This window comes from Physella acuta, unplaced genomic scaffold, assembly GCF_028476545.2.
Source record: "Physella acuta isolate Inbredline_101_S28 unplaced genomic scaffold, ASM2847654v3 ptg000875l, whole genome shotgun sequence".
NCBI lineage: Eukaryota > Metazoa > Mollusca > Gastropoda > Physidae > Physella > Physella acuta.
The window spans coordinates 777,014-804,673 of NW_026732392.1; the positions used below are offsets into that span (position 1 = coordinate 777,014).

The following is a 27,660-nucleotide window of genomic DNA, read 5'->3' on the forward strand; positions in this document are numbered from 1 at the left end:
TATTATTGGTTATGATAAGTAAAGAAGCTTGGTGATAAACTTATTTAATTATTTGTAATAATTATGCTTATGACATTAGTAAATAATTAACAAAAGGTGCAGCAATTGACATGGGGGGGGGGGTACTAATTAATAAGGCAGTGAATTTAGAATGACATGAAAAAGGCATGATAATTATTATTCATAATAATTTAGGATACAATTTTTACATTTAATAATAAAAAGTAACAAAAAACAAACAACAACAAACAATACGGATTTAAATCACTGCATGTTGCCAATATATATATTCATATAAGCAGATAGACAGGGAAGCTGTAACTTCTGATTTGGTACAAATTAACACTTAGCTTAATAAACTTTTACAAGAATTTAAGGTTTTTCTATTGATTAGTAATTTAGTTGTACCAAAATATCAATAGGGTCTTATAAAGGCCCTAGTATATTAAAGTAGTTTCCCTTTTGGACCTGTCAATCCATCATCCATAAAGCAGCTGAAGTAGAGTTTATCTGTTTCTTGACCCATGCACATGAAGTGATGGTGTGGTTAGCTCTCTGCCAAGCTATCTTTACTTTCCCTTGGGTCAGGTACTCATCTGAGCTTGGTGGATGCTGCACCCTGCACAGACAGACTCGTCTGAGATCTGAGCTTAAGACTTGCATGTTAGTAGTTGAGTGCTTTAACACACCATCCCTAGTTTTATTTTTCAGCATTCTTCTTATTACATGCTTCAGTATCAATAACCAAAATGTATCCTATCTATTATAGTAACATTCTGGACATACGTCCGTTGCAGTCACTATAATTACTATAAAAGGGTGCAACACCCTTTCATAGGACTTTTTAATTATATGCAGTCATACTTAATATAATTTTTTTCTATATTTCTATTGCCCCCACTCTCTAGCAAAGTTTCAATTTTAATATTAAAAAAAAAACATAGACTTTCAGTCTGCATATTGACCTATATAGAACAGCACCCCTCACTTTAATTTGACTTGATTAGTTCTAATTATCCTTCATCAAATTTTGATTTTACTTTCATATTTCTATTGCCCACACTCTCTAGCACTAATGTGCAAAGTTTTATAATTATATCTCGAATAGCAGCAGTGGTATGCAAGCCTAAAGCCAATCACACAATTAAATCCGATGTTACAGTGATATATAACAGGTTTAATACATAACTTTAAAAATTCATATAAAAAAACTATTAGGCCTAGAATGATAAATTTGGTATTTTTATCAATGGGGTATATTATAGGATTAATCTGTGTACATTTTATCATTCTATGGTAATTAGGAAAAATATCCCAACATTCCTATCTATAGTATAGTGACTATATAGTATATACTATTACTATAGAGTCCTTTCATATGACGTCACGTCCGTTCGTGATACCTACGCCCGCCACCACAGTGGTGTACACCAGACGTAAACACAATCAGCTGTTCACCAGCGCTGGACGTGTTCACCAGCGCTGGACGCGTTCACTGTATGAAAAGAACCGCACCCGCGGAAAAGGAAAAATACGTTAAAAAACTTGAACTCTTAGGAATTGAAGATCCTTATACAGTTATTGACAGTCTCGTGGATAATATAAATATGTGGCCAAAATTTCTAAATAAAAATACTGTTAGTAATACTGTTTGCGTTTAGAGTTTAAGTAGACGAATCTGATCAAATGCAGTTCTCGATACTTTGTTTCAGGTAAGGACAGTAAAATAATAAACTTCATTTTAATTATAAAAGATAACTATTAATAAAAGACAAAGTCAAAAGTAATAATAAGAAGAATAAGATCTAATAGTAGGCCTAATAATAGTGTTTTAATATCTAGTATCTAGATCTAGAATCTAGCTCTAAACATGGCGTAAACAAAATTCGGACCACAGATCTAGATTCTGGATTTAGGGTGACTGACTCCGCTGGGTAGACATAGAATCTAGAATCTACTTCTTTACTTAAATTTAATTACAAAATTTAGATCTACATTCGATTCAAAATACACCCATAATAAATCAAAAGTAGTCATAATAGGCCTAATAAAGCATTATGATTTAATTGTCTCTAAGATCTAAAATCTCGCTCTATAATCTAATGATTTTTTTAGCAAACGAAATTTTCTGAAATTGAAATAGATTGTATGACTAGACTTAGATCTAGAATCTGCTACTTAAATTAAATTGTAAAAACTTTATACAAGCATGTAGTTGATATTACTGTAGTAGAAGGCTTTAATAAATTACTAAGGCCTACCTACTTTGTTGTCTTTTTACAGCAATATGTATCTGATACTGGACTGAGTTTAATTAAATTCAAATTCATATATAGTAATTGGTCTACTAAGTTTTTGTAGCCTAGTAGTACAATCTAGATCATACCAGCCAACAACAAATAACCACATTATTATTATTTGGTTAATGATTAGGCTAATTTTTTAAAAATCCACTGTTTATAAAAGAAACAAATCAAACTAGAAACATTATAAGTGAGATGGTTTAGAATAATAACAATGGACCCAGTCTACAATTGATACGATTGCAGGTCTACATAGGGCCTACAGTCTAGTAGTTTATAGTAGTCACCTAGTGTGTAGCTAGTATACTAGTGTGTAGCTGTCCAGAGTTAAGATTCTTAATGCCTTAATGCTTTCCCCTGATAAGCCATGTGTGCTATAAATGACATAACATGACATCGAGGTGAGAAATGTTGAGGGGAGAGCAGTGGGACTTTCCCCTTTGTTCTCCCTGCTGGGCCCTGAGGGTCAAAATTATATAAGAAATACTATCTCTGTGGGGCTGGGTATCACGGAGGTGAGACATTTTCAGGGGAGGGCAGGGCAGACTCCTCTTTGGTTTTATTGTGGGCTAGATTCAGGTGGGGGCAGCCAGCATGAGGGTTGAACATCAGTATTAATGTCTGATCACTTCCCTGCTGGATTATAAGGGTCTTAAATTGTATAACATGCTACCCAGATTGGTTATTACCCATGGATTATATTAGTCGTTGAAGTGTGGGTTTTGTAGAAGTTAAGTGGTCTCACGTTTGCTACAGTAGATAACCTATAATATATTACTGCATTTGATCAGATTCGTCTACTTAAACTCTAAGCGCAAACGGTATTACTAACAGTATTTTTATTTAGAAATTTCGGCCACATATTTATATTATCCACGAAACTGTCAATAACTGTATAAGGATCTTCAATTCCTAAGAGTTCAAGTTTTTAAACATATTTTTCCTTTTCTGCGGGCGCGATTCTTTACATACGGTGAACACGTCCAGCGCTGGTGAACACGTCCAGCGCTGGTGAACAGCTGATTGTGTTTACGTCTGATGTACACCACTGTGGCGGCGGGCGTAGGTATCACGTGATTTAGGTCACGTGTTTGCAAGGACTCTATAGTAAATGAGCATGGTTGCATCTGATGAAAACATCACTAGTCTTCATTTATTACTAAAAAGTTTTTTTTCAATTGTTTAAAAACAGGTACATAGATTTCTAAATGAAACAAGGAAACATTTTTGTATTTTTCAAAACATAAATACTCCTTAAAATGTGAAATGATTATTATTAAAATTTAAGGAGTCGCCTGTTTTTAACATTACTTGTCGCGGGCAATTTTACGTACCTAAAACGATAGATTACCAAAATTTGCTATAGGAATGTTTGATGATATTGAAAATAAAACTTTTTATGTAAGTTGACTATGCCTAGGCCTATATAGTTTACTTGTATGGTAATGTAAATTTATTTGTCTTTTTATTTACTAACTAGCGTACCTGTGCCCGCGCGTTGCCACGGGGATAGAAGGAGGGTTTCATCCATACGTTGCCAAGTTACCAATCCTATATTCTAAGACGCGTAACCTTGTTTTCTAAAAGTGAGTTATTTAAATGTAAACAATGCCTGCGCTTGGATTATAAATACCGGGACACTGGTTTACCTACACTACCGCGTGAAAACTTATGTGTACATAAATTACTCACCGAAATAATCAGGTAGAACACACTTCGGTTACCACCCATGTGTCAGGGACGTAGGGTGGCGCTCTCAGGAGCACCTCCCATCGATTACACTACCGCATAGGCGCCACGTACGGCCCCTGGCTCCTTAAAACTAACAGGCGCCATCGTGCCAAATAGCATCATGTTAATAATGATGTAGATTTCATCATTCGCTAAAGTGACACAAATGAACAGGATTTTTTTCTTTAACATGTAAAAAAAGTATTTGACGTGTTTTAAACATCAGTGTGACTGATGCAATATGCTAGCGTTACTAATGGTCTATTATTAGATGCTCGATCTCAATTTCTGACTGGATTGTCTAATAATAGATGCTTATTGCATCATTCGCAAAGTGACGAAACTCTACAGTAGGCTCCTCATATTCAAAAAGTTATCTTTTCATCTTTGGCAAGGTGACGAAAATCTACAGAAGGATTTCCTCGCGTTACAAAGTTATTTTTAGAAGCCTGTTGTAGTTTTACCGCTGAATATAGTAGTACCCCTTACTCGCTATGCAGGAAGCTCGATTAACGGATGCCAAGTGCCAACATAGTCGCTCTAAAACTCTGGGCGCCAAACCGTGTATTGACGAAAGTTTTACCCTATATGGCGCCGCCCATAAGAAACATTAGTTTTCTTTTTCGCAGAAATATTCTCGGGAGTATTCTCATATACTCCCTAAAGTTTCATGGCACTCGGATGAACCGCATCCGAGTTTTATTTTTTATATACCGTGTATAGAGAAAAAAATCAAAATAGACTTTTATTTTTATATATTGTATATAGAGAAAAAACAAATCGTGCCCTGCCTGGGCGCCGCCCCTGCGAATTTGAATTTTTTTTCCCGCAGAAACCTCCCCCAGGAATATTCTCAACAACTTCCCGAAGTTTCACTGCGATGTGATAAGAGGTGTGGTAATGCATAAAAGACACACACACAGACACACACACACACATACATTGCTTTTTATATATATAGATTAATAAATTTTATTTTTTTCTCCAGTCTTAAACTTATCAATACATCCAGACCTGCACATAATGGATAAAGAAGGAAGCACAACATTGCCTTACAATGATATTGTGATTAAACTTGAGGTCTGTGATGATACTGAACTAGATGTCCCACCTGAAGATACAACCTCTGAAACTGTTGAAAAAAATATTGCATTATCAACATTGGCTGACAAGAAAGCAAATAATAAATTTGGATTTTCAAACAGTGAGAACATCGAAACTGGAGTTGTAGCGGAAAATTCAACAACCGTCAATGCCAGTCAAGATTCATTACCATTGCGATCAATTGGCAAAAACCCAACACCGTATGTTTTAAAAGTTAAGCTCACTCCTTCAGTCACATCGAGCATAAATGCACATTTTCAAGACATAAAAACAGAGATGTTCAGTGATCTATCAGAGCTCACCTCAATGCATACAAATACCATTGACGGTTTGTCTATAGGGCAGCATGATAAATCAACAGATCATTCAGCTTTAGGAGATACACAACTCTCAGAGTTGAACAAAGAAGGAAATGCAACTTTATTAAGTGAAATTTTGATTAAACGTGAGATATTTGAGGACATTAAGCCTGAAGTTTTAACTGAATTCTCAAGTAATGAAGAGGCAAAACAAAGTGTATCACCAACATCTGAAGATAAAAAACCATTTGATTTAATTGAAAATCAAAACAGTGAAGACCCTCGAGCTATAGATTCAACATCAAAACAACTTAGCTTTTCCAATAAACAATCAGTAAATCAGGTAAATACAAATTATATAATAGAAAAGCCATATGAGTGTGATTTGTGCTTTAAAAGATTTCCTGGAGCTGGTAATTTGTACCAGCATAAAAAAATTCACACTGGAGAGAAACCACATGAGTGTGATATATGTCTCAAAACGTTTAGTTTCAGTAATACTTTAGCCAGACATAAAAGAACCCATACAGGAGAAAAACCATACAAATGTGAATTATGCCCTAAAACGTTTGCTCGCAGTGGTGGCTTATCTGCACATAGAACCAGTCACTCAGGAGAAAAACCATACAAGTGTGAAATATGCCATAAGAGCTTTGCTGTTAGCAGTGGGTTAGCGTACCATAGAGTTGTTCATACAGGAGAGAGACCTTATGAGTGTGAAGTGTGTCACAAAAGGTTTCCGGCTAGACGTAATTTATATTCTCATCATAGAGTTCATCTAGGAGAGAGGCCATTTGAGTGTGGAGTATGTCTAAAAAAATTTGCAACCAAAGGTAGCTTAGCAGAGCACGCAGATATCCACACAGGACGTAAACAAGAATGTGGTGTATGCCACAAAAAGTTTTCTTCTAAGACTTGCTTAAGCAGACATAGTAAACTTCATACAGGGGAGAATCTTCATGAGTGTGATGTATGTAACAAGCTATTTACCCGATTGAGTGGCTTATTATATCACAAAACAACTCACTTTAATGAAAAACCGCATGAATGTGATGTTTGTTTTAGAAAGTTTTCTCGACTGAGTGGTTTAATATGTCATAAAACTACTCATTCAGGTGAGAAACCACATAAATGTGATGTGTGTCATAAATCATTTGTTGGTAGCAGTGGTTTAGAATATCATAAAACTACTCACACAGGAGAGAAACGATATGAGTGTGATGTGTGTCACAAAAAGTTCCCTGCTAAAGTTAATCTAACTTCCCACAAAAAAATCCACTTGAAAGATAAACCATATGAGTGTGGGGTTTGTCATAAGAAGTTTACTTACAAAAGTAGCTTAGATTCTCATGCAAATATTCACGCTGGACTTAAATATGAATGTGATGTGTGTCTTAAACAGCTGTCTTCCATGGGCTGCTTAAGGAAACACAGAAAAACTCACTTAGGAGTTAAACTGCATGAGTGTGACTTGTGTCTTAAGAAATTTTCTCGCAGTGCTCATTTAACACGCCATAAATTAACTCACTTATGATGTCAAGCACTCATTAAATAGTATCAGCAAACACATAAATACAGAAAAATCATATAACTGATTACTTACTTATAATAGGCTTATGCTTTTGACCTGTTGTCAGTTATTTCTACTTTTAAAAAAATGAATAAAATGAAAAACAGTTGTGTGGCAAACAGATTTTTCACTTTCAAGTTACAAAAATTGAAGCCATCTTGTCAGTATTCTAACTCAAGAGAGAGGCCATTAAAATTGTTAACTTGATCAATGTCAGCCTAATGTTGTCAAATTTAATTTCCAATGTTAAAAATGTATGTATTGTAAATAAGTGTCTACAAGTAGTTGATTTAGTTGTAAATCATTGATGTATGAATGTATATTTATCCAGAAGACAGTTGATTGTTTACCCAAAGACCAATACAAGCTGAAATGCAACATTTGTCAAATAAATGTCTCGTTTGTCCAAATAAATGTCTCATTTGTATGTGAATTAGAGAGAGTTGAAATGTCATTGGTTTATTCAAATCATCTCAGGTTTACTTAATGAATGCTTAAAAATAAAGATCGATTAAAACCATTTTTATAGTTAATTTTAAAAAGCTGCCCATTAAAGAGAATGATATTAGAACCCTTGATTTTAGATCACTATTAAGGTTTAACAATATGAAACAAAGTAGGCCTATGTCATTGTACTTGATCAATAACTTTGTAGAAGGCAACTATTGCAATCTCAGTTCTCAGCACCTTGTTAACAATGTTAACCTCACCTATTGGAACCAATTTCTCTGAATAAATACAACAGAGCGAATAACCAATTTTCAAGAATACATTAACCAGTAACATTAAATGAAATCCAAAGCTTTGACTTCATCAAGCAATTTGTCTAAATATATATTTAGATAATTACTAAATTAGCAGAGGATTCCTTACTTATATTCATAAGTAACCAAGCAACTTAATAGTGCATTAACTTAAAGGAGAGGCCTGAGTGTGTCAGTGTCCAAAAAAAAAGTCAAAACATTGAAAAGCATACAAAGAAATAACACTACACTTGTAGGTAAGCATTGTTGTTTATTTAACATCTAAGCCATACACTGTTCTGTTTCATACAACAAAGATAAAAGAAATAATCACAAACATATTTCCAATTTTACCATTAGTTCTGCTGCTTATAGCATTTCAACCAACAAATGGACTGCTATTTTAAGTTTTCCATCCTGCATTTTATGAACACTTACTGGTATGCCTATGGTAAATAAATGGCTCACGATGACCCCTTTCTTTGTGCCACAAGATTGACCATTGCGTATTCATTTGATTCGTAATCATTCTTCCCTTTACCAATCCATTAGTGACAAATCCACCAGCAGCTTATTAGACACATTAGTGGCGTCACTAGGTCGAGTGCCACCTGGTATGGTAGTTTACTAAGGTAAGGGTGCCACCCCTAACTCCAACAACTACATATGATGAATTATTATTATTATTAAATGCACTTTGTGTTTCGCCCATACATTTTAATGATTTTATGGTGTCACCCTGTGCCTAAGCCTAATCTTGTGTATAACTAATAGGCTACTAAACCAACAGGATACGGCAAGCTTTCTCATTAAAATGAACTAAAAACCTAGTTTTGGTGTCACCCCTAGGCAGTGGCGTCGCTTAGTTGGGTGTCACCCAGTGCGTCACCCCCCCCCCCCAAGAAAAAAGTATATATATATATATATATATATATATATATATATATATATATATATATATATATATATATATTTATGTGTGTGTTGCGTGTGTGTGTTTGTGTCGGCCTACATAGGTGATTAATTAATCACTAATAGATCTGACAAAAAGGCTCTTTTCTTCTGTATTTTTTGCTATTTTTTTACTTTGGTGTCACCCCTCCTAAATGGTGTCACCCGGTGCGGTCCGCACCCCCCGCCCTCGCTACGCCTCTGCCCCTAGGATGCCGGTTACTGGTTAGTTAGTAACAATGCTAATTCATAGGGTTGCCAGATAACATTTCCGAAAATACTGGACACCTTTCCATCCTTCCCTTTTCACACTCAGGTATGCCGCAAAGCAGAAGAAGGGGGGTAACAGAGTATTATTCATATACTTGTCCAGTATTTATATTTATTTTATCCTGGACAGTCTGCTCAAATACTTGGCTGTCCAGTTCAAAACTGGACACCTGGCAACCCTAGTAATTCATTGTTCCTATGCTACGGAACACAGCAGTGTTTGCAAGCAAGATTTGCTGCCATCTGTAAGTTAGAGTGGTTTCCCCTGTAAATTTGACAAAAAAAAAATTAAACAAGATGGCTGCTAAAGTAAATGAGCTTGGCGGCATCTGATGAAAACATCGCGTCTTTATTTATTACTAAAAAGTTTTAATAAGATTGTTTAAAAACAGGTAGATCTAGATCTACATTAATGAAACTTTGAAACATTTTTGTAACTTTCAAAACATAAATCCTTCTAAAAATGTGAAATAATTAGTATTAATTTAATAATTAGTAAAATTAGACTAGAAATCTAGATCTAGTTTTATTTAGGCTAGCCTCCCCTAGGCCCTTCTAAAATTTTAAATTTAATGAGTCACTTTTTAATTTTTTTTTCACATTACTAGAACTAGAATCTAGATCTAGACTCTAGATCTACTTAGTAGATCTAGTTCTTAGTACTTACTAGACTAGTCTCTGCCGATTTTACGTAATTTACTAATTAGTAAAACAATTAGATTAGGCCTACTGATTACTCAAATTGTTTGAATTACTGTAAAGTGTAAATAGTTATGTGTAATACTGTGTAATGTGTAATGATACTGTAATGATCACTCTGTGTACCATGTAAATTTACTAGATTCTAGATCTAAATCTACTCTACATTTAAAATCTAGGCCCTAAGTATATTTTTAGTATCTCATCTGTATTCAAAATTGAGTGTGAGACTATTCCACTCACTTCAGCATCTTCTCTCATCCTTACAGCTACCGTGCCCAGACTTCTACTTCTATCTAGATATTGATCTAGGCCTTTACCTTTATAATATTACATTAATACATTAATTGATTTAATACAGTAGTAGATCGATGCAATTGACTCAATGGACATGACAGAGTTGATGAGAATCCCTCCATCATTAATACATTATTGTTGTAAAAAACATGTAAAGCGACTGTAAAAATAATAAAAAGTAAAAACTGAAGTCTGAAAATAACTAAGATTTAGCCTAATAACATAGCTCTACAATTACCTGTTTTTTCTTGTCATCTAAATGGTCGCTATTTAGGCCTATGTGTTGTCTTAATGGGACAGGGATTTACACGATAAATACTTAAACAGTAGATTTAAATAGGCTATTAAAACAGATTTAAAAAAAATATTTTATGCTAACTTAAAGACTAGAACTCTTTGCTAGTTATACTATATACTATAAACCCTCAACCCCTGACGACCCGCCCGAAGCGCAACTGCGTTTTGCATCTTTGCCGACCAGATAGCACTTGGGGGAAAATCTTTTTCAGAGTAGTCACTTTGTAAGGCTACATTTAAAGTTTATCCATTTTTGTTTAGGGCCTATAATTTCTTTGATAAAAATGTAAACTATTCAATTGTTTTCAACTTTATTTAAAAAAATTTCTTAGCTACCGAAAATACTAAAAACATCAATTACATCCAATCTTTAGTAAAGTCTAACATAAACCAAACAGATTTTCATAACCATATGTATTTTAATAACATGTTACATGATTTTTAAAGATATTTAATGGCCCTTTGTACAATTTTGAGATTATTCTCAATTGTGTCCATTACAGTTAAAATATCTAGATCTCATAAAAAGCTTGAGTTTTATTCTTCTTAAATCATAGCTTCCAATATTGATATGTAGATTGTAAATCTAGTTACTGTTACAGATTTAAAAAAAATTGCAATATGCTCCTCATTGATATTAGGTATTTATGTTAAAATTATTTTATAATAATAATTAATTAATCTTAAGTTTAAAGCTTGTGTCAATATTCATAGCAACTTTAAAATTAAAAAAAAAGTACCATTAATTTATTTTGATGTATGTTAAGCCCTGCCATCTCTTAAGAGATTAGTGATTCTCCTTAACCCAAAAAAAGCCCACCATTTTTATCTTAAATTATCTACTATTTTATTTTCACATAAAACATAAAATATATTGTACCTTTTTAAGGGTTTTAGTTTTACTCTGAGATATATAGGCCTAACATTTTAAAATTCATATTGTTGTGTTCTTACATTCAATATGTTAGGCTAAAAAAGTTCTTACCACATTGTACAATTTAAGGTTTGTATTTACAGGAAGTATTACTATATTTGTGTCTACTAGACCTAAACAAGATTTACCTTAGCTTTTTTTGTGGCAAATGTTTTAAATTTTTTGTTTTTCATCAGTTATGAATTCATCGATCTAGAGCTGAAGAGAATGAATACAAAAAGAAACTTGACAGCAACACAGAGTGCCTTGTCATCTGAGGTTGATACTAACCTGGATAAAATGGCATTAAATAATGACAGACCACAGAACATTCCCAGCACTTTTATCAGACCGTCATCAATGATATCTTCGTCAGTTAAAAGTTTTCATCAAATTAAAACAGAGATATTCAGTGATTTAAACGAGCTCAAGAGTGTTTTAAAAACTCACCATCCACCGTCAGTAAAACATGAATGTTTGAAATGTCATCAATTATTTTCTTCCTGGGATTCTTTGTACAAACATAAGAAAATCCATTCAAGAGTAAAACCTCACTCAGGACTGAAACCACATGAGTGTGATGTTTGTCACAAAAAATTTCGCACTCGGTGTTATTTAGCCAGTCATAGAAACATTCATTCAGGAGAGAAGCCGTATCAGTGTGATACATGTCACAAAAGGCTTGGTAATACAAGTCAGGTAGCATATCATAAAAAACTTCATGCAGGAGTGAAACCACATGAATGTGATGTGTGTCACAAAAAATTTATTGAAAAAAGCCAATTAGTAACTCATAAAAGGATTCACACGGGAAAGAAACCATGTGAATGTGATGTGTGTCACAAAAAATTTATTGAATATCGCCAATTAGTAAATCATAAAAGGATTCACTCAGGAGAGGAACCACTAGCGTGTGATGTGTGTCATAGGGTGTTTCGTCAAAAGAGTGGATTAATAGTACATAAAAAAACTCATACAAAAAAGAAACTACATGAGTGTAGTGTGTGTCATAAAATGTTTGTAAGTAAAAGAAATTTAATAGAACATACAGATACTCATACAGGACATGGATATCAATGTGATTTGTGTTATAAAATTCTTTCTAGTAAGCGCAGTTTAAACATACATAGAACCAAAATTCATTCAGAACATTATTCTGAAAAGACACCAAATAATTGTGATGTGTGTCCGAAAAAAGTTGCTCTTAAAAGTAGGTTAGTGAAGCATAAGGAAATGTATTGTGATAAACCCCATAAATGTGAATTTTGTCACAAAACGTTTTATACTTTGATACAGTTAACATTCCACAGTAGAACTCACACAGTAAAGAAGCCACATGAATGTAATGTGTGTCACAGAAAATTTCGTTTTCTCCTTCAATTAACTGATCATTATAAAACTCATTCACAAGTGAAAAAACACGAGTGTCAAGTTTGTAATGAAATATTTTCAACTAGAAAGCTTTTAAGCAATCATCGTCAAACCCACCTAGAAGTTAAACGTTATGAGTGTGATGTTTGTAATGAAATATTTTCAACTAGAAATCGTTTAATCAAACATAGCCAAACCCACCCAGAGTGTGATGTGTGTCAGGAAAAGTTTCAATTTCAGTGGTATTTAACTGAACATCTTAAAACCCATTCAGATGAGAAACCATTTCAGTGTGATGTAGATCACAAAAAATTTGCTGCTTAAAAGAACTTGTCACGTCATGTCGTAATTCACACCGGGCCATTATAAAACATGAAAGTGTTGTGTTTGGAAAAACTGTATTTCTCATGTTGAAAAAACTTTAGCTTGTTAACTCAACCTTTCTCTTTATCACATCATTAATTTACCCACTCCGTCATTTCAATCAATGTTAACTAATGTTCTGATGTATATATGTTTAAAAAGTATTTAGAGTGAAGAGAAATTCATGATCTGGTTTCATGCACACAAAACATAGTGTGATATAAACCATCTGTAGTCAAGTAGCAGCATGGAGAAGCAGGCTGCTGTAAAGATGTGGGCCAAGCAAAAGGGAAAAGTAACACTTGGTGGAAATGTAGGGGTAAACCTACCCAAGCAAAGATAGGGCTTGTAAGTCTATGGTCTCGAAATCTACTAGCTGCATAGTACGAGAAATTGTGACTTATTTAAAAGCCCTGTTGCCAAGTTACAAAAAAATATTTCACAAAGACGTTGTGCTCCAGCTCCTATTTTAAAAATATATTTTACATTTTTATAAGGGATATTTATGCCTATGTGCACACAAAGTATTATATCTGTAAAATTGTTCTTTTTAAAGAAAGTAGTTTTGAACTTAGTTAATTGCCCCCTTTATTGCCTTAAGAAATCATAGACATGTTTAAGTCTTATAAAATGTCATTTCTATTTGTACATTAATACTATGATTAGTTTTTTTGAATATTGAGATTTAATACTCAATAGAGTATTTTAATTTTTGGATATACTTGTTGTAAGCATGTCGTGACAGAACTTTCTAGGCAATGTGAGCTTTGCAGTTTATATAAAATTTGTTTTTCCATGTCTTCCTGCAGATTATGTTTTTATTTTCTTTTCTTCGTCTACCTCCATATGTGTTCTATGGGAATGCTTATTATATGAAAAAATGGGTTGTTTGTTTCTTGAATGTATGGCCATGTCATTGATACGTTCTTTAGACTTTATTATGTATTTTTGGAAACTTTAAAAAATAATAATAATATAAACTCGTACTAGTTATGCCATGTGTACTTATATTTTCAGTGATAAAAAATGGTAACCAAGTTGTTTTTGGCTCTTTGAAATTTTTTTTGTTTAGTTATCGAAGATTTTTAAAAATCAAATAGTTCGAGTTTTGAAATTAAAAAAAAACATATTTTTAGTTTTTTTTTTAAGTAAAACAAGTTAAAACACGTTATTTGTGTGAGTGCTATAAGTCTGTTTTGAAACATATGTCTGTTTTAGTATATGTCTGCCATAATACTCGCTATTAGTAAGTCGGTCTAAGGAATATGAAGCATGAAAGGTTTGTATGTGTAATAGTTTCTCGCGTTATGTTTATTTTTATGTATTTTTGTATTTATATTTTTAGTTTTAAAAGCATTTACTTTTTATACTATGTCATTCTTTAGTATGTATTTAAAATAAAATAATTAAGAGAAGTAATTGCTTTTTAATTTGTTTAGTGCAAGTCTATTAAAAGGTGCTAAAGAGCACACGTATTTGACTAAAAAAAGGGAAATAAGTAATTGAAGTGGTTTGAACGTTTGCCTATCTTTCACACTACAACTCATGAATATATTTTTTTTCTTTTACGCAACAGGGTGTGTTAGCTACTGTACAACATCACAACTGTAGTAGATCTGTTTTTTTTTTTTTTTTTTTTTTTTTTTTACAAAACCACTATCAAGGTGCCAGTGGCGGAACTATAAAAGGCTTAGTAGTTAAGGCGCTAGTTTGTACACACTTCCACAAACACGCCCGGTTTACGCTGATGGGGAAAGAAACACCCCTCGGCGACGGCCTTGGTGTCAGAGGCGTCACTGGGCTCTTGAGACACGGTCACCGGCGGAGACCCCAAATGCAGCGAGACTGATGATTCAAGTAGTACACCTATCCCCCTATATAGCGGCCTCTCGCGCGATGGCCTTTGATTTATTATCAAAAGAATTTTTCCGACAACAGCGTGTGTTTCATTGTAGAAGAGAGAGGACTCGGGATGGTGTCTATAGAATAAAGATAGTCCAACCGCGGCTACAGTCTTCTTTTTACAAAACAACTTTCAAGTAAAAAATGCGAGAAAATTATTTTTTAACTATAAAAAATTGATTATGGTCGCCTGTGCGCCCCTAAACGGGCCTGCCCCCCCCCCCCCACATTGCGGGGTCTGGCGGCACTGTTGTTCCGCCCCTGATAGTTTTCTTTTAGTTGAACGTCATTTCTAAAAATTTGGTTAATAATGCACTCTTGGTTGATTTGGGAAATTGTGGCCTAATCCCCGGTATCATCTTAAAGTTGAACCAGAGTTTCTTTCAGGCATCTGAGCGGAGGGGGGGGGGGGAGAGTTGGGAACTGCCCACCCCTATTAGTAAGACTTCATCTCCTCCATTAACCGTCAGGTTTGTAAAGCTGTTAGGCGAGGTTGAATGTATAGCGGACTATGCAGGAATAATAATGTAATCAAACAACAAGCAAGTCTCTGAATCTACAGCTATGAGTTTATTATACATAAACACATATAAAAGCCTACAATCAATAAACAAATATTGAAAGTTGTAGGTTGGCTATGGTAAGTTTAACCGTAAGATGTAAAATTATTTACAGTACAACTAATAAAGCGAATGGTGGATTGTAGTGTAAAAACAGACGATGAGTGGATGCAAACATGTTTCAAAAACTTAATACGTCACCATGTCGTATGAAGATTATTACCCTATGCACAGACCTAGTGTTTACATTAAAATATCTAATTTAATTTCTGCTGTAAATCATGCTGGATGTACTAATCATATAGCCCCCATTCCGCTCGAAAGGTTGAAACTAGCGGATAGTTGTGCCCAGGCACCATGCAAAAAGTTGGGCCGAGGCACCGTGTAGATAGTTGTGCCCAGGCACCATGCAGATAGTTGTGCCCAGGCACCGTGTAGATAGTTGGGCCGGGGCACCGCGCAGATAGTTGGGCCCATGTAGATAGTTGGGCCGGGGCACCATGCAGATAGTTGGGCCCAGGCACCATGCAGATAGTTGGGCCCAGGCACCATGCAGATAGTTGGGCCCAGGCACCATGCAGATAGTTGGGCCCAGGCACCATGCAGATAGTTGGGCCGGGGAACCATGCAGATAGTTGGGCCGGGGAACCATGCAGATAGTTGGGCCGGGGCACCATGCAGATAGTTGGGCCCAGGCACCATGCAGATAGTTGGGCCCAGGCACCATGCAGATAGTTGGGCCGGGGAACCATGCAGATAGTTGGGCCGGGGCACCATGCAGATAGTTGGGCCCAGGCACCATGCAGATAGTTGGGCCCAGGCACCATGCAGATAGTTGGGCCGGGGAACCATGCAGATAGTTGGGCCGGGGCACCATGCAGATAGTTGGGCCCAGGCACCATGCAGATAGTTGGGCCCAGGCACCATGCAGATAGTTGGGCCGGGGAACCATGCAGATAGTTGGGCCGGGGCACCATGCAGATAGTTGGGCCCAGGCACCATGCAGATAGTTGGGCCCAGGCACCATGCAGATAGTTGGGCCCAGGCACCGTGCAGATAGTTGGGCCCAGGCACCATGCAGATAGTTGGGCCCAGGCACCATGCAGATAGTTGGGCCCAGGCACCATGCAGATAGTTGGGCCCAGGCACCATGCAGATAGTTGGGCCCAGGCACGGTGCAGATAGTTGTGCCGGGGCACCGTGCAGATAGTTGGGCCGGGGCACCGTGCAGATAGTTGGGCCCAGACACCATGCAGATAGTTTGGCCCAGGCACCATGCAGATAGTTGGGCCGGGGCACCATGCAGATAGTTGGGCCGGGGCACCATGCAGATAGTTAGGCCCAGGCACCATGCAGATAGTTGGGCCCAGGCACCATGCAGATAGTTGGGCCCAGGCACCATGCAGATTGTTTGGCCCAGACACCATGCAGATAGTTGGGCCCAGGCACCGTGCAGATAGTTGAGCCGAGACACCGTGCAGATAGTTAGGCCCATGCACGCACCGTGCGGCTAGTGTTGTTTGTATTTCTCATGGAAGTACAAGACGAAGTATAGATCTATATTATTATTCTTTTGCATTAGTATTGCAATTTTTTTTTTTATAAGTACATACATACATCCCGGTGATAGTTTAGAGAGATAACGTTTAGATCAGAGGCGTAGCGATGGGAGGGGCGGGGGGGGGGGGTACATATGTCCCCGGGCGCCGACCTTAGGGGGCGCCAAAATGGGTGCAAATTGAAAGTTTGAGGGGGGATGCGCAAATCGAAAGTTTGAGGGGGGGGGGGGGGTGTGCAAGTTGAAAAGTTGCTCCTGAGGGAGGGCGCCAATCGAAAATGTGTCCCCGGGCGCCGGGAAGGGTCGCTACGCCTCTGGTTTAGATATTAGACACAGAAATTTAATTTATAAAATGTTTTGTTACGAAGTGTAGGGTGGCGCCGATCAATAGCGAAACTCGGCAACCCAATACGGCATGAAGCCAATCTCCTTTATAATACATTCGTTGTTGTTCTAGTGTGTGTTTAATTAAACACATTGTGTTTCTACTCTTTGTACCTTTGTACACCGGACACCCAGCGTGCAATATCAACAGCAGTGGAATGGCGCTCCACGATGGGCAGCTATCGACTGTATTGAGAACAAGCGTTCTATGTTACTTTTATTGTGGTATCAATATGCATTTATGCTTGTATTGGCAGTTTTAGTTTTACATGTTAGCGAAAAAATAGAATGCAAAAATTAGTTTTTTAAGGTTCTAACATAATACTATGCATTATTTTAATGTGGGAATAGGATAAAAAACTTATTTTCTTTACGATTTTCTTTTTGTGTGGACATACTGCGTTTGCTGTGTATATGGACCAGAGGCATATACAGGTTTTTGGGTTAGGGGGACGGTGAGTCGAGAAAAAGGCGCCATTTATATATATATATATATATATATATATATATATATATATATATATATATATATATATATATATATATATATATATATATTAATATACAATATACTAGCTGTTTGACATTGAATCGCTAATGTGAAAAATACTTTTAAACATGACTCTATAGAGTACAAAAGAACAAAACACCACTTTGACCGACAACGCAATTTATTACACAAAACAAAGTACAACACATAATATACACACCTCACAACAAAAAACAAGAAACCCAAAACAATCTATTTTGCAGACTTTGTAAAAAAAAACATTTTGACATAACGGAGTATTAATTAAGACAAGCGAATTGCATTATCTATATATATAATTCTCCTCTTCGAGCCGTTAGAAAACAAGCTGCAAACGCTCTCCTTACCTCCCCACCCCTACATGGTTTTAGTGAGCTGTGTTCACTCTAAATGTTTACAAGCAGAGCCAACGATTTTAAACGTAGGGGGGGGGAGGGGGGGGGGGGAAGGAAGGGGGGGGGGGGGGGTTATGGTCCTTAACGAGCTACTTATAGTGTTTTAAAGAAATATTTTCAGTGTCAGCGTTGGTACTGTCGAATTCACAAATTATGAATTATTGAAAATTAGAAACAACTAAATAGCGGCGTATGTTATGCCGCGGGCCGGCTCGTGGGAAATAATCACTCTCTTAATATAGAAATGTGTTGGTCTACACATCTATATATATAATTCTCTTCTGGGAGACGTTAGAAAACAAGCTGCAAAACGTGCCTTGCAGTCCCCTTTCTTCCTCTCTATCACTACCACCCCCCCCCCCCCCCCCCCCCACACATGGTCTGGTGAGCGATGGTTCACTCTAAATGTTTACAATCCGGGTTTATTGACGGCTATTAGGGGCAGATAATTTAGTTTGAAATGATTTTAAACTTGGAGCTTAGAGGAGGTAACTAAGAGGAGGCTGTTTTCACGGGGGGGGGGGGGGGGGGGGTTATAGGGTAGGGGTTGGGGTTGGGGGAAAGGGGGGGGGGTAAAGTTTTATAGCAAATATTTTCAGTGGCAGCATTGGTACTGTCGAATTCACAAATTATGAATTACTGAAAAGTAAAAAATAAAACAACTAAATAGCGGCGTATGATATGCCCCGGGTCGGCTCGTTTTATTGCAATTGTCAAACTCAACCAGATCAAAAATTACTTTACTATTTGATTTATCATTGTAAAACTATTGGTTTTAACAAAACATGTTGTCTACAAACAGAGTTAAATAATATTTTAATCATAAATGCTAAAACATCACAGGTTAAAGACAATTTGTGAAAGCGTAATTGGTATATAAGAGCGCTTTTCAATTTCGATATACTAAATCTAATAGGTGCATTATGGTAAATTCAGAATAACAAATCACAGTGTATTAAACTTAAATAATTATTTGTCTTGCAATTCAAATATTTGCATTTTTTAATTAGCTACTGCTTTTTATGTTCTTTAAAAATTATATTTTAACATAATAATTAGATACAGGTTAGATCACTGCATTGTTCACATGCCGCTTTTTACTGGTAATTGTAAAATCAAAATTCGCATAGTTTTACCTGTTTCAGGCGCGGGTAAGTAAGCCAATGAGTAGGCTATAAATCTACTTGCGACGAGTTATTACAAATATGTTATTTAGGGCACATAACAAGACAATTTTTTTATTTGTACTATCGGTAATGTGTTTGCTGTTGTCATTTTGTGTGTGTGTTTGTGTGGGTGTGTGTTGAGGAACTTGGCAATTTTATTTAATTATTCCCCAAAAAAGGCGCCACTATCCTTAAAATAGTCCTATGGGGAGCTGCCGCTCTCCTGCGCCCCCCCCCCCCCCCGTCTGTGTACGCTACTGATACGGACGTATAAAGCATCTCGGCGTAGCTACTATGTTACGCATCTTAGTGTAGACACACTCGTGTGCACCATAGAGTAACCTCACTTTAAACAATGGGTTTGTTATAGGCACATTTCTTCGAGGTAGGAAAGGGGGCGTACATCTTCTTCTTCTTCTTCGTTCTTAATTTTTAGTGTTGGGAGGGATCGAGCCTTATCTGCCAGAGGGTTTGAACTCGAGACTTTTTTTTTCGAATTTATCAACCATGAGCTTTGCGACTCGACCATGCTTCCATCACAATTAAGGATTACGTGTCAACTGATTATGCGCCATTGAGGCCATTGACTCTGATTTCAGCCTGCTTTTCTTTTTGGATTTGCTTCCATAGCCTTTGTCCAACCAAGAACAAACTACAAGGCAGCAGTTGTTTGATTTTGGAGTTGTCTCTCCGAGAAGAGTGGCTGTCCCCAGCTAACGAGCCTCATCTGTCCGAGGGTTCGAACTCGAGACTTTTCGGTTTAGCAACCATGAGCTTTACCGACTCGACCACGCCGACCCCAAGGGGGGCGTACATTTTTCGGGGTGGGCACTTATATTTCCAAGTTGACTAGGCCTAGGCCTATATAGTTTACTTGTATGGTAATGTAAATTTATTTGTCTTTTTATTTACTAACTAGCGTACCCGTGCCCGCGCGTTGCTGCGGGGATAGAAGGAGGGTTTCATCCATACGTTGCCAAGTTACCAATCCTATATTCTAAGACGCGTAACCTTGTTTTCTAAAAGTGAGTTATTTAAATGTAAACAATGCCTGCGCTTGGATTATAAATACCGGGACACGGGTTTACCTACACTACCGCGTGAAAACCTTATCTATATATATAAAGCAAAGTGGTCGGGTGCCCGATAGGGCACTTCCCGGCGCCGCAGGCGCGTCAAATTTGGCACGAAGGTGCCTTATGGCGATAGAACACGAGGGCCGGTGACGGTTTGGCAAAAAGTCTACGGAGAGGGGGTCAAAACTGACCTCGACTGACCGGCGCCTTATATGGGCTATATTACGAAAAAAAAAATTCCTCCGACGACCCCCCTTGAAATTTTGTGAGGTGGTAGGAGAACACCTTGGGGTGTCACAAAAAACTCGGCATATCTGGGAAAACTTCGTAAAGGGGTCAAAACTGACCAGTTGTATTTCCCTATATAATCTTTGTATTTTATGGGAAAAACAGAGGGTCATTTCAACGCAGACTTTAGGGTACTTAAACTCAGTATATCTGACTAATTTTTTGCATACTCTTAGGTGAATGGCTTGACCTTTAGGGAAAACTGTCGGTTACACTCAAAGCCCTCGACGAGGGCTAAAAAGTGACCGCGAGTGAAATTCTCTTTATATGAGCTCTATTACGAAAAAAAAATTCTTCCGACGACCCCCCTTGAAATTTTGTGAGGTGGTAGGAGAACACCTTGGGGTGTCACAAAAAACTCGGCATATCTGGGAAAACTTCGTAAAGGGGTCAAAACTGACCAGTTGTATTTCCCTATATAATCTTTGTATTTTATGGGGAAAACAGAGGGTCATTTCAACGCAGACTTTAGGGTACTTAAACTCAGTATATCTGACTAATTTTTTGCTTACTCTTAGGTGAATGGCTTGACCTTTAGGGAAAACTGTCGGTTACACTCAAAGCCCTCGACGAGGGCTAAAAAGTGACCGCGAGTGAAATTCTCTTTATATGAGCTCTATTACGAATAAAAAATTCTTCCGACGACCCCCCTTGAAATTTTGTGAGGTGGTAGGAGAACACCTTGGGGTGTCACAAAAAACTCGGCATATCTGGGAAAACTTCGTAAAGGGGTCAAAACTGACCAGTTGTATTTCCCTATATAATCTTTGTATTTTATGGGAAAAACAGAGGGTCATTTCAACGCAGACTTTAGGATACTTAAGCTCAGTATATCTGGCTAATTTTTTGCATGCTCCTAGGTCAATGGCTTGACCTTTAGGGAAAACTGTCGGTTACACTCAAAGCCCTCGACGAGGGCTAAAAAGTGACCGCGAGTGAAATTCTCTTTATATGAGCTCTATTACGAAAAAAAAATTCCTCCGACGACCCCCCTTGATATTTTGTGAGGTGGTAGGAGAACGCCTTGGGGTGTCACAAAAAACTCGCCATGTCCGGGAAAAATCGGGAAATGGGTCAAAACTGACCAGTCGTATTTCCCTATATAATCTTTGTATTTTATGGGGAAAACAGAGGGTCATTTCAAAACGGATTTTATGGCACTTACCCTCTTTACATCTGGCTCAGTTTTGGCATGCTTATAGGTAAATGGCTTGACCTTTAGGGAAAACTGTCGGTTACACTCAAAGCCCTCGACGAGGGCTAAAAAGTGACCGCGAGTAAAATTCTCTTTATATGAGCTCTATTACGAAAAAAAAATTCCTCCGACGACCCCCCTTGAAATTTTGTAAGGTGGTAGGAGAACACCTTGGGGTGTCACAAAAAACTCGGCATATCTGGGAAAACTTCGTAAAGGGGTCAAAACTGACCAGTTGTATTTCCCTATATAATCTTTGTATTTTATGGGAAAAACAGAGGGTCATTTCAACGCAGACTTTAGGATACTTAAGCTCAGTATATCTGGCTAATTTTTTGCATGCTCCTAGGTCAATGGCTTGACCTTTAGGGAAAACTGTCGGTTACACGCAAAGCCCTAGAAGAGGGCTAAAAAGTGACAGCAAGTGAAATTCTCTTTATATGAGCTCTATTACGAAAAAAAAATTCCTCCGACGACCCCCCTTGAAATTTTGTGAGGTGGTAGGAGAACACGTTGGGGTGTCACAAAAAACTCGGCATATCTGGGAAAACTTCGTAAAGGGGTCAAAACTGACCAGTTGTATTTCCCTATATAATCTTTGTATTTTATGGGAAAAACAGAGGGTCATTTCAACGCAGACTTTAGGGTACTTAAACTCAGTATATCTGACTAATTTTTTGCATACTCTTAGGTGAATGGCTTGACCTTTAGGGAAAACTGTCGGTTACACTCAAAGCCCTCGACGAGGGCTAAAAAGTGACCGCGAGTGAAATTCTCTTTATATGAGCTCTATTACGAATAAAAAATTCTTCCGACGACCCCCCTTGAAATTTTGTGAGGTGGTAGGAGAACACCTTGGGGTGTCACAAAAAACTCGGCATATCTGGGAAAACTTCGTAAAGGGGTCAAAACTGACCAGTTGTATTTCCCTATATAATCTTTGTATTTTATGGGAAAAACAGAGGGTCATTTCAACGCAGACTTTAGGGTACTTAAGCTCTTTATATCTGGCTAATTTTTTGCACGCTCCTAGGTCAATGGCTTGACCTTTAGGGAAAACTTTCGGTTACACTCAAAGCCCTCGACGAGGGCTAAAAAGTGACCGCGAGTGAAATTCTCTTTATATGAGCTCTATTACGAAAAAAAATTCCTCCGACGACCCCCCTTGATATTTTGTGAGGTGGTAGAAGAACACCTAGGGGTGTCACAAAAAACTCGGCATATCTGGGAAAACTTCGTAAAGCGGTCAAAACTGACCAGTTGTATTTCCCTATATAATCTTTGTATTTTATGGCAAAAACCGGGAAAATTTAACACCATTTTTTAGGTTACTTAACGTCTGTACATCATGCTAAGTTTTTGCATACACTACTATAGATGACTAGGCCGTATGGAACAACTGTTTGTCAGACTCAAAGCCCTCGACGATGATCTTGAGTGAAATTCTCCTTATATGAGATATATATATATATATAAATAAATTGACGAACGATCCCCTTAATATTATGTGACATCGTAGACCGACCCTAGAGGCTAACAAAAAAACTTTATTCCCGTCGTAAACAGCCATTATAGTTGTTAAATATGTTCATATACCGTAATTTCTTATATAAGCATAGCAACTGTTTGTAAAAAAAAACAAAGACATACGTCATACGTTCAGTTTTCAAGGGAGGTAACGTTTTTTAAATTATTATTTTTCAAAAAATTGTATACTATTTTAAACAGAAACAGAAAATGACGAAGTATAGCATTTGTTTTAGTACAAAATAAAGTTGTTAATTCAGTTCCGTATCCTATTTAAATAAATAAATAAATTTCAAAAGAAAATGTAATATAAACTATGAGATATACTGTTTATGGAACCTGTGTAGTTCTAATTCCATTTTAGTTATAGATATCGTACTTTCCAATGTTTCTCTGAGAACGGAATTTAAATGACAACTGTTTAAATAAGCACTGCACACCCAATCCATCGCTAAAATAAGTATTCAAAATCAAATTCTCAAATGTTTTTTAAAAACCTAAGCGAAGCTAGGCAGTATGCCTAGTGTGTACATAAATTACCGAAATATAATCAGGTAGAACACACTTCGGTTACCACCCATGTGTCAGGGACGTAGAGTGGCGCTCTCAGGAGCACCTCCCATCGATTACACTACCGCATAGGCGCCACGTACGACCCCTGGCTCCTTAAAACTAACAGGCGCCATCGTGCCAAATAGCATCATGTTAATAATGATGTAGATTTCATCATTCGCTAAAGTGACACAAATGAACAGGATTTTTTTCTTTAACATGTAAAAAAAGTATTTGACATGTTTTAAACATCAGTGTGACTGATGCAATATGCTTGCGTTACTAATGGTCTATTATTAGATGCTCGATCTCAATTTCTGACTGGATTGTCTAATAATAGATGCTTATTGCATCATTCGCAAAGTGACGAAACTCTACAGTAAGCTCCTCATATTCAAAAATTTATCTTTTCCTCTTTGGCAAGGTGACGAAACTCTACAGAAGGATTTCCTCGTGTTACAAAGTTATTTTTAGAAGCCTGTTATAGTTTTACCGCTGAATATAGTAGTACCCCTTACTCGCTATGCAGGACGCTCGATTAACGGATGCCAAGTGCCAACATAGTCGCTCTAAAACTCTGGGCGCCAAACCGTGTATTGACGAAAGTTGTACCCTATATGGCGCCGCCCATAAGAAACATTAGTTTTCTTTTTCGCAGAAATATTCTCGGGAGTATTCTCATATACTCCCTAAAGTTTCATGGCACTCGGATGAACCGCATCCGAGTTTTATTTTTTATATACCGTGTATAGAGAAAAAAATCAAAATAGACTTTTATTTTTATATACTGTATATAGAAAAAAAACAAATCGCACCCTGCCGGGGCGCCGCCCCTGCGAATTTGAATTTTTTTTTTCGAAGAAACCTCCCCAGGAATATTCTCAACAACTTCCCGAAGTTTCACGGCGATGTGATAAGAGGTGTGGTAATGCATAAAAGACACAGACACACACACACATACATTGCTTTTTATCTATGTAGATTATTCAGATTAATAAATTTTATTTTTTTCTCCAGTCTTAAACTCATCAATACATCCAGACCTGCACATAATGGATAAAGAAGGAAGCACAACATTGCCTTACAAAGATATTGTTATTAAACTTGAGGTCTGTGATGATACTGAACTAGATGTCCCACCTAAAGATACGACCTCTGAAACTGTTGAAAAAAATATTGCATTACCAACATTGGCTGACAAGAAAGCAAATAATAAATTTGGATCTCCAAACAGTGAGAACATCAAAACTGGAGTTGTAGCGGAAAATTCAACAACTGTCAATGCCAGTCAAGATTTATTACCATTGCGATCAACTGGCAAAAACCCAACACCGTACGTTTTAAAAGTTAAGCTCACTCCTTCAGTCACATCGAGCATAAATGCACATTTTCAAGACATAAAAACAGAGATGTTTAGTGATCTATCAGAGCTCACCTCAATGCACACAAATAGCATTGACGGTTTGTCTATAGGGCAGCATGATAAATCAACAGATCATTCAGCTTTAAGAGATACACAACTCTCAGAGTTGAATAAAGAAGGAAATGCAACTTTATTAAGTGAAATTTTGATTAAACGTGAGATATTTGAGGACATTAAGCCTGAAGTTTTAACTGAATTCTCAAGTAATGAAGAGGCAAAACAAAGTGTATCACCAACATCTGAAGATAAAAAACCATTTGATTTAATTGAAAATCAAAACAGTGAAGACCCTCGAGCTATAGATTCAACAGCAAAACAACTTAGCTTTTCCAACAAAAAATCAGTAGATCAGGTAAATACAAATTATGTAATAGAAAAGCCTTATGAGTGTGATTTGTGCTTTAAAAGATTTCCTGGAGCTGGTAATTTGTACCAGCATAAAAAAATTCACACTGGAGAGAAACCACATGAGTGTGATATATGTCTCAAAACGTTTAGTTTCAGTAATACTTTAGCCAGACATAAAAGAACCCATACAGGAGAAAAACCATACAAATGTGAATTATGCCCTAAAACGTTTGCTCGCAGTGGTGGCTTATCTGCACATAGAACCAGTCACTCAGGAGAAAAACCATACAAGTGTGAAATATGTCATAAGAGCTTTGCTGTTAGCAGTGGGTTAGCATACCATAGAGTTGTCCATACAGGAGAGAGACCTTATGAGTGTGAAGTGTGTCACAAAAGGTTTCCGGCTAGACGTAATTTATATTCTCATCATAGAGTTCATCTAGGAGAGAGGCCATTTGAGTGTGGAGTATGTCTAAAAAAATTTGCAACCAAAGGTAGCTTAGCAGAGCACGCAGATATCCACACAGGACGTAAACAAGAGTGTAGTGTATGCCACAAAAAGTTTTCCTCTAAGACTTGTTTAAGCAGACATAGTAAACTTCATACAGGGGAGAATCTTCATGAGTGTGATGTATGTAACAAGCTATTTACCCGATTGAGTGGCTTATTATATCACAAAACAATTCACTTTAATGAAAAACCGCATGAATGTGATGTTTGTTTTAGAAAGTTTTCTCGACTGAGTGGTTTAATATGTCATAAAACTACTCATTCAGGTGAGAAACCACATAAATGTGATGTGTGTCATAAATCATTTGTTGGTAGCAGTGGTTTAGAATATCATAAAACTACTCACACAGGAGAAAAACGATATGAGTGTGATGTGTGTCACAAAAAGTTCCCTGCTAAAGTTAATCTAACTTCCCACAAAAAAATCCACTTGAAAGATAAACCATATGAGTGTGGGATTTGTCATAAAAAGTTTACTTACAAAAGTAGCTTAGATTCTCATACAAATATTCACGCTGGACTTAAATATGAATGTGATGTGTGTCTTAAACAGCTGTCTTCCATGGGCTGCTTAAGGAAACACAGAAAAACTCACTTAGGAGTTAAACTGCATGAGTGTGACTTGTGTCTTAAGAAATTTTCTCGCAGTGCTCATTTAACACGGCATAAATTAACTCACTGATGATGGCAAGGAGAGTTTAACTTTATCCAAAAACGCTCATTAAAAGTATCCGCAAACACAAAAATGCAGAAAAAGCATATATATCTGTTTACTTTCTTACCTATGCTTTTGTCAGTTATTACTACTTTTAAAAAAATGAAGAAAAAAAAAAGAAAAACAATTGTGAATATGTGGCAAAGAGATTTTTCATTTTCAGGTTACAAAAATGGAAGCCATTATGTTAGTTTTCTAACTCAAGAGAGAGGCCATTTAAATTGTTAACTTGATCAATGTCAACCTAATGCTGTCAATTTTAATTTCCAATGTTAAAAATGTATGTATTGTAAATAATGTAAATAAGTGACTACAAGTAGTTTATTTAGATGTAAATCATTGATGTATGAATGTATATTTATCCAGAAGAGAATTGATTGTTTACCCAAAGACCAATACAAGCTGAAATGCAACATTTGTCCAAATAAATATCTTGTTTGTATGTGAATTAAAGAGAGTTGAAATGTTATTGGTTTATTCAAATTATCTTAGGTTTACTTAATGCTTAAAAATAAAGAGCAATTAAAACCATTTTTATAGTTAATTTTAAAAAGTTGCCCATTAAAAAGAATGATATTAGAACCCTTGATTTTAGATCACTATTAACTTTTAAGGTTTAAC

The 27,660-nt window shown here is 36.7% G+C and overlaps 2 protein-coding genes across 3 annotated transcripts in view; both read left to right on the top strand.

Moving 5' to 3' along the window:
- The window catches only part of LOC131952515 (zinc finger protein 883-like), a 31,930-nt gene extending 4,502 nt beyond the window's left edge, over positions 1-27,428 (top strand). For both annotated transcript variants that reach the window (XM_059315214.1, XM_059315215.1), the window contains exon 2: positions 25,061-27,428. In XM_059315214.1, the coding sequence (XP_059171197.1) occupies positions 25,096-27,006 (1,911 nt within the window). In that variant the 5' untranslated portion in view covers positions 25,061-25,095 and the 3' untranslated portion in view covers positions 27,007-27,428. The remainder of the gene's footprint in view (positions 1-25,060) is intronic.
- LOC131952496 (zinc finger protein 62 homolog) lies at positions 3,577-14,260 on the top strand. The gene is made up of 4 exons (XM_059315183.1): positions 3,577-3,704; positions 5,023-6,948; positions 9,156-9,216; positions 11,375-14,260. Exons 2-4 carry the CDS (start codon positions 5,058-5,060, stop codon positions 12,870-12,872), a joined length of 3,450 nt encoding a protein of 1,149 aa, XP_059171166.1. The 5' UTR covers positions 3,577-3,704; positions 5,023-5,057; the 3' UTR covers positions 12,873-14,260.
- Positions 27,429-27,660: the final 232 nt, after the last annotated feature.

Bases quoted from the DNA above. Each gene is read 5' to 3' on its own strand.
- LOC131952496 (XM_059315183.1), top strand. From the start codon at position 5,058: ATGGATAAAGAAGGAAGCACAACATTGCCTTACAATGATATTGTGATT. The intron at 6,949-9,155 runs GCCATAAATTAA...GGCAACCCTAGT, and splicing joins TCGCAGTGCTCATTTAACAC to AATTCATTGTTCCTATGCTA. The intron at 9,217-11,374 runs GTAAGTTAGAGT...GTTTTTCATCAG, and splicing joins AGCAAGATTTGCTGCCATCT to TTATGAATTCATCGATCTAG.